The sequence below is a fragment of the Phaethon lepturus genome, unplaced genomic scaffold, assembly GCF_000687285.1.
Source record: "Phaethon lepturus isolate BGI_N335 unplaced genomic scaffold, ASM68728v1 scaffold662, whole genome shotgun sequence".
NCBI lineage: Eukaryota > Metazoa > Chordata > Aves > Phaethontiformes > Phaethontidae > Phaethon > Phaethon lepturus.
In genome coordinates, this window is record NW_010521011.1 from 29074 (window position 1) to 40391 (window position 11318).

Here is an 11318-nt window from a genome sequence, read left to right on the forward strand (position 1 = left end):
TCCCTACTCTTTCTGTGCCAACTTTTTCTAGTGAAAAAGCTATTTCAAACCTGGGATACTACAAGTGCTGTCTGGAGAAGAAATAATCTGCCCTCCAGAATCCCCAAATAAACAGGAGGAGTGAAAACGTCACATGCTGCTATTTTATTACCTGTGCTCGCCGCTGGCTGGTAACAGTGAAAACCCCAGGAGGACGCTCTCCTGAGCAAGAGCAGGCTCTCGCCCTGTGACACATCGCTAAACTTTTCGATACCTCTTTGGTTGGAAGAGAAACAAGAAGAGCGAGGTGAGTAAGAGGAGCTCTTCCTTTGGGAGATCAGCAGGATTAATACAGCAAACCCCAAGCAGTTCAGGTGTTCAGATAATCCTTCAACAGGCAAGGAATTACATTTATGGGAGACGCTCCCATAGCTGTTTAGTGCATCGAGAAAGCTTTTCTTTAAGTACCTAAACACTAATTTATTTGCTGGGAGTTCTTACAGCCTAACAACACCCAAAACAGTGCTAACACGTCAGTATACACTTTCCTGAAGCCTGCTGCCTGGAGGAAAAAACCTGCATACTAAATTGCATCCCTGGCACATCCCAGGCTCATACGTCACCGACCCTGTCTCTCCACAGGCAAACCACACATCCCCGAGCACTTGGCCAAGGGGGGCCACACCGTGCACGGCACCGAGACCCCCACACCTCCTCCCCACATCTCCGCAGGGGCGGCCAGCGCAGGGGACCAGCCCAGGCTTCCCCGCCGGCAATGCCTGCTATTCACGCCCGGCAGGACCCTGCCCTTTACCCGGTCCCCACCAGCCCGTGCGGCGAGGCTGGCGTGTCACCCAAAACTGCGCGTGACTTGGCAGGGTCCGCCGGCGGGCCCTGGGACGGGCTTTCCCTGCCATGTTACCCATCTGCCAGCACCGTCCCCCTCCCCACGGCCACACGCGGTCTCTCTCTCCGGTGGGTGAGAAGTCGGGGAGCGGCGGGCAGGAAAGGGGTTAAATCACAGCGGTTCTTCAGCACAGCACAGAGAGGAAGCTCGAAAGACAGACATTTCTCTCCTCTCGCTATTACCAATGCGCCTGGCTAGAAGTTGAGAGTTACAGAGTTACGCTCGCACTTCTAAAACCTGATTGTTATGTTTTGGTGGGGAAAGAGGGAAGGCAGCGTAAGTAATCAACATTTTTTATCAGCATCACCAGGCAGGGGTTCACTGCAAAGCACAAGCTAATACATACATCTAGTGAACAGCAACCCTGCATTTTATTTAAGGTCTGTTGGGTATTTCAGGGAAGAAGATGAAAGATTGTGTTATTCTGCAGGAGCAGTTTCCTTGGGAAAGTATACCCAGGCATTTAATCCCAGGAATATTTATAGTTAGCATAACTCAAATGGTGTTGTGCATGCAGTTGGTTAGTCTAAAGTGGAGCGTCATGCAGCTTGCATTAATGTTGGCAAAGGCACTTTATGGAGAAACAGACTTTATGCTTACAATTATCCCAGCCCAATATGGAGTGTCTCTGACTAGCAGAGAAGAACTGATGCCTGCCATAAGGAAGCCCAGCACTGTTACAGAGATGCCTAATGCCAGCTGCAGCAAAGCAAACAGCAACGGGAAACGGCAGGCCCTTCCTCCTCCTGGCCAGTTTTGGGATCCCCCTTGGTTTTCTTCTGCTTCTTCTTCTTCTTCATCGCGGACTCCTGCGCCTTGCTCGAGTCGGTGCTTTTCTCCCCTTCGGGTGCCTTCCCTGTCTGGCTCTGGTTATTCAGGGATGTGCCGTGCTGGGGTTTCTTCTCCTCCTCCTTTCCCATGCCGATGAACTTTAGGTTTTCACGTGCGTGTGTGTGTGCGCGCGCTGATGGGGGTGTGAGGTTTTTTGCCCCCCAAAGCTTCGCTTTGTGCTGGCTGAGTTGTTCCTGGTATTTGAATCAAGGAGGCTGAACAAATATGGAAAACATTTGGAGGAGATTGTCAGAGCTTCGAAATGCCACATATAGCCCAGAGAAGAGGGGGATTCAAGGGGGGTAGCGAACTGCCAACGTGCGGGCGCCGGCTCTGCACGGGGGCTGGCTGAGCACAGGCGGCTGAGCATGCGTGCTGCCACGGCTACATAGGTGTGAGCACACACGTGTGCGCGTGTTCGTGGAGGAGCTGCACAGGCAAACAGCGTGCAGGAAGTCTGCGTGGCCAGCTGATGAACGGGAGGGAAATCTGTCACGCCAGGGAGCCGGGAGCGATCGGGTGCCTGCGTCTGCCCGGGCGGGCAGGTAGGAGCTCATCACGCCCTGGCTCCCCCGGGGATTACTGGCACGCAGAGCATAACTCGGCGAACCCACGCAGCACCATGCACACGCCGGGCATGCTTCACACACCGGCTGAATCAGATTAAATAGGTGCATTTCAGTGGGAGGGAGTTGACTACATGTATGGAAAAGTGTGAAATTACACAGAAATAAAAATTCGAATTAATAGCTTGGGGAGCCAAAAGGAATCCTGCCTCTTCCCAAAAGTTGCAAAAGCACAGCTAGCCATGTTTTATGATGAGGCAGACAGGGACCAGCGATGAGGACTGGTGCTTCTATGCGGGTACTGGTAGTGCACGGAGCTGAACATCTGCTGAGCGAGTTTCCGGGGCTGCAAGTTATCTATACTAGGCAGATTGCTTATGTTACCTAAAAGAGAGAGGGATGTCTTATTGTGGACATGTGGTCGCTGCACTTTGTCTATATGTTGGCTCACGTTGGTGCTTGGGGACAGCACACTAACAGAAGTGTTTGGGTTTTTTTTCTGGAATCCTCTAAAATTGTTTTGCAGCTGCACCCAGCGCTGGGAGCCCTGGCAGAGCCTCTCGGACGCTGGTGGGGCTTCCCGGGGGCTCACCCTGCAGAGTCAGGCAGCAAATGTTAGGTCTGTGAACAGGAGGGACCAAGAAGAGGTGGTGGTGAGCAGTCCCGCGCTGCAGGCGATGCCGGCAGCCGTGCATTCAGCCGGGCCGCGGTGCACGCGTCCTCGCAAGGGAAGACCGTGGGAAGCGGGAGGCTGCTGCGATGCCTGTGCTCAGCTCACGCCAGAGGAATTACTCAAAAGTTTAGGGGTAAGCAGGTGCTTAAATGCTTTGCTGGCCCGGGGCCCGAGTGCGTACAGCCTGATGTATTGCCCTTCGTACAGCCAGGAGCTGCCTCGGGGCCAGCGCAGCGCTGAAACCGCTCCGCCGCGCGTGCAGCTCCGTGTCCCCACGTCACAGGGACGCCGTGAGGACACGTGGGCTTGTACTGCCACCCCACCAACATCAACGGGAGCAGCACGAATGGGCCAGCCAGCTCTGGCTGGCCCCACCATTTGGCTATGTATTTTTTTAATTTTTCTTCCCATAGAGGAGTCAATCTGGGGAGCGGGGAGGGTGGGAAGGTATCAGGTGTTGGGGAAATCACAGGCAAAGTTACCTTTGAATTCTGCAGAGCAGCTCAGCGGGGAGCAACCAAAATGTTGAAGTACTCAGAGAGGATCTTATGCATGCTAAGATAGCATCAAGGAAATCTTTCCTTTGACATATTGGCAATGCCTTCTGAGAAACTACTCCATTTCCAGCTCTTTGTGGCATTTAACAGCAATGAACTGTGTCTTCTGTATTAATAAATTATGATGTCACATTGTTTTATGGGTTAAGCAATATCCTCTTTGGTTATTTATATTAATAAACGTATGAAAGAAAACTAGAAACAAAGTGATTTCAGATGCTTTCTGCACACATAACTCTTGTGCTACATCCACAGGGCAAGATTAAGATATATTGTTCAAAAAAGAAAAAGGAAAAGAAACTAGAGGTGAATAAAACTGAAAAAAACTCTCTTCCCTAGTCATGTTGCTTACTGTATCATGTTTTCACAGCTTCTTACAAAGACATTTTGTCACCATCACCCACTTTTTAAAACATCTTTACAATAAGTTGCACTCATTGGTGTACCTTGTCTCTCGATCTCAAAGCCACATACACTTACATTTAACCACAGCTTTGAGAAGGATGCTGCGTTCAAGGATCATCACCAAGGTCAGATAGGGAAGCAGTAGCAAAGCTGAGAACAGATGTTTTGCTGTGTCCAGTTATCCAACTGAACATCTACTCTAATAATACATATTAGAGTTAAATGGAGTTAAATTTTCTTTTCCTTTCTGACTGTCCCTTTCCCTAGCTCTATGCCACAGGTCTTTTCTGTGGTTTTTCCCGCAGGAAAATCCCTGGTTTTAGCACCTGGATTTGTGCTGGCACCTAGATTTATGATCATTGTCTTCTAAAAGGGGCCAAAATCCAACTGCTTTATTTGTGCTGACAGTCATATTGGTTTCAGGGGGAGTAATTGCCTGAAGAGGACAAACAGGGTTTAACCCAAAGTCAATAAAATGAACAAGCACTTACTTTACAACTGACAACAGCCCTTGCTTATCTCCTGGACCAATAATCTCTCTTAAAACAGGTGCCTAAACACCCTTCTGCACAGAAAGTATCTCAAAAATGGGGCCATGCTCCATGGGCAGCAGGCTGAACATCTCCTACAGGGTATAGATGGGAAATCGACTTGGGTCCCAGCCTCCTGTGGCCCCTTCAAAAATCCCAGTTGTATGGCTGGTGTCCAGAATCCTTATGGCAGCAGAAGGCTCTCTTCCCACACATCTCAAGTGGATGGACCACAAGACAGGGCCTGGTGGAGCAAAGTCCCTCCCACTGTAAGAAAAGGTCAAGTTTAAGACCACCTGAGGAACCTGAACATATGCAAGTCTATGGGACCTGACGAGACGCATCCCAGAGTCCTGAGGGAATTGTCTGATGTAGTTAGGTAGAAAGGAGGACACTGGGAACTACTGACCTGTCAGCCTCACCTCTGTGCCTGGGAAGATCATGGAGCAGATCCCCCTAGAAACTATGCTAGGGCATATGGAGGACAGGGAGGCTCCAGCATGGCTTCACCAAGGGCAAGTCCTGCCTGACCAACCTAGTGGCCCTCTATAATGGAGTGACCACATCAGTGGACATGGGAAGAGCTACAGATGTCATCTAGCTGGACACCTGTAGGGCCTTTGACACAGTCCCCCACAATATCCTTCTCTCTAAATTGGAGAGATATGGATTCGATGGGTGGACTGGAGGGTGGATGAGGAATTTGTTGGATGGTCACATCCAGAGGGTAGTGGTCAATGGCTCAATGTCCAAATGGAGATCGGTGATGAGCAGTGTCCCTCAGGGGTCCATATCAGGACCCTTAATATCTTCATCAATGACATAGACAGTGGGATCGAGTGTACCCTGAGCAAGTTTGCAGACACCACCAAGCTGAGTGGTGCGGTTGACATGCCTGAGGGATGGGATGCCACCCAGAGGGACCTGGACAAGCTCAAGGCGTGGGCCCATGTGAACCTCATGAGGTTCAAGGCCAAGTGCAGGGTCCTGCACCTGGGTCAGGGCAACCCCTCGTATCAGTACAGGCTGGGGGATGAAGGGAGTGAGAGCAGCCCTGCTGAAAAGGACTTGCGGGTACTGGTGGATGAAAAACTGGACATGAGCCACCAACATGTGCTCGCATAGCCCAGAAGGCCAACCGTATCCTGGGCTGCATCAAAAGCAGTGTGGCCAGCAGGTTGAGGGAAGGGATTCTGCCCCTCTACTCTGCTCTGGTGAGACCCCACCTGGAGTCCTGCATCCAGCTCTGGAGCCCTCAGCGCAGGAAAGACATGGACCTGTTGGAGTGGGTCCAGAGGAGGGCCACAAAAATGATCAGAGGGATGGAACACCTCTCCTGTGAGCACAGGCTGAGAGAGTTCGGGTTGTTCAACCTGGAGAAGAGGAGGCTCTGGGAAGACCTTATTGCAGCTTTCCAGTCCTTAAAGGGGGCTTAGAAGAAAGATGAGGGACAAACTTTCTAGCAGGGCCTGTTGCAACAGGACAAGGGGTAACAGTTTTAAACTTTTTAGACTAGATATAAGGAAAAAATTTTGGACACTGAGGGTGGTGAAACAGTGACCCAGGTTGCCCAGAGAGTTGGTAGATGGCCCATCCCTGGCAACATTCAAGGTCAGGTTGGACGGGGCTCTGAGCAACCTGATCTAGTGGAAGATGTCCCTGCTCATTGCAGGGGGTTGGACTAGATGGCCTTTAAAGGTCCCTTCCAACCCAAACTATTCTATGATTCTAAGTCTAAGCCAGTACAGGGGACATCTTCTGTAGAACTACGGAAAAGTTTGGGTATGAAACTATGAAACGTGGTCAATGTAGACCAGAGTTCGCCTTCTCACAGGTGTTAGGTCCAGAGTAGCTGCACTACTCAGAGCACTTGATTTTTCCAAGGAGACCAAAGACATGAGTTGCCATCTGCCCTGGTCACTCTGAGGCAGGGAGCCTCTCCTAGGCTGGGCACAATGTGCCTACACAGGAAGGCACCATCCCCACGGTGAAGGGCAGCAGGACCTGGTCCAGAAGGACCTTCTGCTTTGCTACTCCCACTGTTCGCATGGTTATTTGAGCAACATAGCGATCAGATGACAGCTCACCTGCTTTTTTTTACCGGGACAGCTTTGGGACTTCGATGGATGCTAACCTATCACTAATAAAGACAGTCACTTGTAATTTAAAAGAATGTACATATGGCATACTTAAAATCATATATGCGGTATCTAATCTCTGCAGCAATACACAGTTATTTATAGAGAGAAAAAATTAGGGGTAAAATACATTGAAAAAATTGGGGATGCAGATGTTGTTGTTTTGAAATGATTAAACAGTGCATACAAGAGGGGAAAAGGTTTTTTACTGTTGCTAGCTTTCCCTGCAAAGTCAAATATGCATATCTTACATGCTGGGAAGTTTAATGGGGACGGAGAAAAGAGACGGATGCAGGATTGATCTTCTGTAATTATTATCTGAACCAGATTGTATTTGCTGATTCCACTTGGCATTAACAATTGAGTGTAAAACAGCTGTGAAAGAATTCGCAGCACTAGCGAGCAATGAGAAATTAAAAGAATTACTTTTTTAGAAATTGAAAGATTAAACGAGGACACTGAAATAACACTAAATTTTCTCGGGTAATACATCTTCCGGATGTCACTGGGATTTTCTCGGCAACACAAGAATAATCATTACCCTTTTATGCCCAAAGGCCCTGATTAAGTATGTTCTTAAATTAAGCACATGCTTGAATACCCTTCCTGGATGAGGATGTTTTTTGATTCAAGCCCAGCTACCATCTCTCATGTGGCACGCAGTTGTAATTTCGTGTCCTTTACACAAAATGAGTCACGTTGCACAGCTTTTCCATGGCCAGATACTGTCCTCTGTAAAACATTGCCTGCTCTTGTTCCTCCCTTTGCCAAAAGGCAGCGCAAACTGAGTGACGATGACAACAAGTCAAACAGCACACACAACGTCAGACATAGAAATGGCAAGATCTGGGCTGCAGCTTTGCGATGACACAGCCTTTCCTATTTCTTCTCCTGCCCGCGAGGACACATAGTGTTGCATGGAACTCCAGAAACCTCAGATTTTTCTCCACCGTGATTTTTAGGCTGGCAGTAAAGTGGGTTTGGCGTGGTTGAACCCACACAGACGCACACTCCCACATAATCGCATTTATACAGATATTTCTTCAAGGCATCAGCAGTCCAGCCAAGTGCCAGTCGCAGGGTTGCAGCACACAAATCCAGAGCAGCAGAATTAGCGAAGAACAAAGGCTTGGACAGGACTCAGCACGACGCCCCAAGGACCGCGGGGCGTTTGGCTCCCTTTGCCCCAAGAGCAGCTCCACAAAAGGCTGCCGACCCAGGGACCCCCTCAGAGATGCCACCCCCAGCACGACGGCTGGGGCCAGGAGGGAGCCCAGTGTGCCACAGCTTGCCAAAGTCTCACCCACCCACCAAGTCAGTCTGTCTTCAGCTATGGAGAAGCCGAGACCCTGCCCCATCCTCGCTCCTTTTTCCCCTCACCCTGTAGCAAGCCATGGACCACAGAGCCAGACTGAGCAGCGCCAACACACCGTTGAGTAGCCAAAGTTCAGCACACCAGCGATCTGCTAAATAACAGAGGGTTCCCCGTGAAAATAAATGACGAAAGATTCTCCCTGAAAGAAGAGGTTTGAAGTCGGATGCTGTGATTTCTGAAGACTGATGTCCATTGACAACGGATAATAATAATATTTAACTCTTGAAAGCGCAGTTACATAGAAGAGGAGGCCAATTAGAAATGGGTCTGGCACACACAATTCAGGCTGGCTTCTGACACGGCCATTTTTAAAGTTCAGGTCATCTGGAGGTGAGGCTTGTTTTTGACACACTATTTTGAGGCCAGTTCATGTTGTTTTGCATGTCTGTAAGCTCTGCTGTGAGCACTGGGTTGGGCCAGATGACCTCCAGAGGAACTGTCCAACCCACATTATTCTTTTTGTATGCTTCATGTGCCCTTTTGGCATTACTAAGGATAAGACCAAGGTGTGAAGCACTTCAGTTTGGCTGGATGTGGTGACAAATGTGGAAAGAAGTAGAACAGGAGTTGTTTTATGTCAGGTTACTCCACGCTCAGAGGCTGTGTGCATAACAACGCACCTTACTCTCTCCAGCCAGCACATCTGACCATGAGGTAAATCTGCGCATACAAAAGAAATCAGGTCTTCTTTCAGATTAGAAAGAAATCGTGTCTTGCAGCCTCTACAATGACTGTGCTACACCAGTTTAAATTCCTATATCTTTGCTTTTGCTAAAGCTCCCTTAGGTGCCCTGTGCCTGGAGCAACTCATCTCCAACTGTGGTTCCCCAAATCCAGATGGTGGCCCAGGCATTTATGGGGATCTCCTACAGAAAACTTACCAGTAAAGTTGCCCATAATGATCTGACTGTTTCTGTCTTGCCTTTGACTCTTATGGCACGTTCTTTGGAGGGGAAGTCATATTTTATTATGTTTCTGCATGAGGCCTGGAGAGGGTCCTTAAGTGCTACAGTTGACAGTCCCTCAAAATTGGGATGGAGCAGTAAGAGGCAAGAAGCTGTGATACTGCAAGAAAGTAAAGCTAACTGCTGTGGCTTGGTGTACACGTTGCCATGTTCTGGCAAGCATTTGGTACCAGCCCAGAGTCCTTTCCATCTCACTGAGCAGAGTTAAGGAGTTTGAAAACAAGGGATGACTAGTTTACAAACCACTCTGTGTCCTTTCCAAAGCTAGTCCCCTTTCTTCAAAGTATATTTGAAGAGGACATTGTCCATCAAAATATGTTAAGGAGATGCTATGGCCATTAGACCTTCTCATCAGGTATTAATTATTACTTGGTTAAAGAGAGGCAAATCCTCTTACTCTTGTTCTTGCTGAGGATAACGATTATGTCTGTTCCGTGTGTGTGCTCATGGGAATGCACAGGTACACACACATGCGCATGCACATGCAGGGCCCAAGCTGCCGCCTTAGGCAATATGCAGAAGTGCCAGGAAACCTGCCCGCGGGTTTAGGCCAGGAGATGGGCACCGTGGGCAGTAGAGGGAAGGGCAAGGGCTCCTATGCTCGCTTTTCATTAATGAGGGATAAAATGAAGGAGCTTGACCCTGCAAGAGGAAGAAAGAAACCTCTGCAGCGGGACCGCTGCAGCCATGTCCGTCACTCACACCCCGATATGAATCAATCTTGTTAATCATTATTTCACCGGTCCCATAACACAAATTCTTTTCATTTAAAGGCACAGGTCTCACCATCGCCAAGTGAAGGCAATGCTCAGGGGTCCCAACGGCACGCGCCGCCTGCCACGGCATAGCACCTGTGTCCGTAGCGGGGACACATGCTGTGGCAGTACGATGGCAGCCCCGCTGGCGACACAGCCAACACAGCTGGCAACAGCTTCGCCCGCAAGGGCTGCTGGTCTCCATTCTACCTTGAAGGAACTGCAGTGCCTCTCCCCGTCCCAGCAGGCAAGCCCTCACCAGTACCTACAACCCATGGAGAGTAAGCAAGCAGAGGGGAAGCCCAGCTAAGGGCTTTGGGCGTAGGACTCTGACTGTCTCTGTATAGGATGAGGATGGGATGAAAACGAAAAGTAAGGCATGGCTCTCAGTGTTCAGCTCCCCATTTCTTTCCCGCGCCCCCAAACACAGAGCTAGGAGCCCACACAGAAAGTGGCAGGATGAGACTACCCAAGTGCCAGCATGAGCTGGCAGCGCTGGAGTAGACATCTTCAGCCCAATTGACATTTGTTGATGACCTCGTTGTGGCCAAGATTTGCCCCTGCCTCTTGGCTGGTTCAAAAATAGAGCCCATGATCTTCCCCAGAGACAGGAGACCTGAGTATATTTGGGTTCATTTCTTCCCTTATCCTCCTGGGTTTTTCTTCTATGAGAAATCCTGCCAGGTGGAGAGATGATATTTAAAACCCATCTAAGCTCTGGCTTCGCTCAGCTCTGACTCCCAAGCTCTGACTGTGCGGGTGGGACTCACAGCTGGGATGGAGAGGTCAGTCAGTGCAGGAGCCGAGGAGCTCTCTGTCATAGCAGCAGGTGCCAAACGTGCTCAGTTTGTCCTGTGCAGTCGATGCTTTGTAATGAAACTAGAAAGGCCTTTTTTTCCAAGAGGCACATGAAAAAAAGTGCTTCTGAGTTGGTGTAATGCTACCGGCAGCTCTAATAAGGTACTCTCTCCAAAGATCCAGGACAAACTTTGTGGACATATACATATGTATCTCATTTTTCAGACTTTCTGGCATTTACAGACACTTGGGTCTTTGTTTCTGCAGCTGGCTCAAGGTCTCACACTGGCACTTGGGTAGTCTCACTGTGTTATTCACTGCTCCAGCTGTACTTCAAATTCTGGTCTACTCAGAAGCACTGCAGTTGCCCGAAATACACATTTGGGTGCTCTGGAAGGCACCAGCCAGAATTTGCTAAAGAGCTCTCAGTCTTTCAAAAGCAAGAAGATGCAACTTTCCTCTGACCAGGCCCCACTGTAAGTGGTGGCTTTTCTCAGAGTCGCCTTTGGAGCCCTGAAGCACCTCAGCGCTGGAGCTGACATCTTCAGCCCAACTGAATTTTGTTGATGACCTTGGTGTGGCCAAGATTTGCCCCTGCCTCTTGGCTGGTTAAAAAATGGAGCCCATGATCTTCCCCAGAGACAGGAGACCTGAGTGCATCAGGGTTCATTTCTTCCCATATCCTCCTGAGTTTTTCTTAGCAGCTATAGGGTTGACTAGATTCTGGGCCATAATCTTCTGTCTCACAAAGAGCTGGTTACTCCCAGTATTCAGTATCCCTTTTCTCCCTGTATTGCTGCATTGATGTAAACCATCTATAAATCATCTCCGTAAAAGAC

General features: G+C 49.3%; 1 protein-coding gene across 1 annotated transcript in view; it reads right to left on the reverse strand.

The window, feature by feature from the left end:
- SSPN (sarcospan) overlaps positions 1 to 1953 on the reverse strand; it is a 19794-nt gene extending 17841 nt beyond the window's left edge. The window contains 2 exon segments of the mRNA XM_010297568.1: positions 1487 to 1623; positions 1626 to 1953. Coding sequence (XP_010295870.1) covers positions 1487 to 1623; positions 1626 to 1953 — 465 coding nt within the window.
- Between the last annotated feature and the right edge of the window lie 9365 nt (positions 1954 to 11318).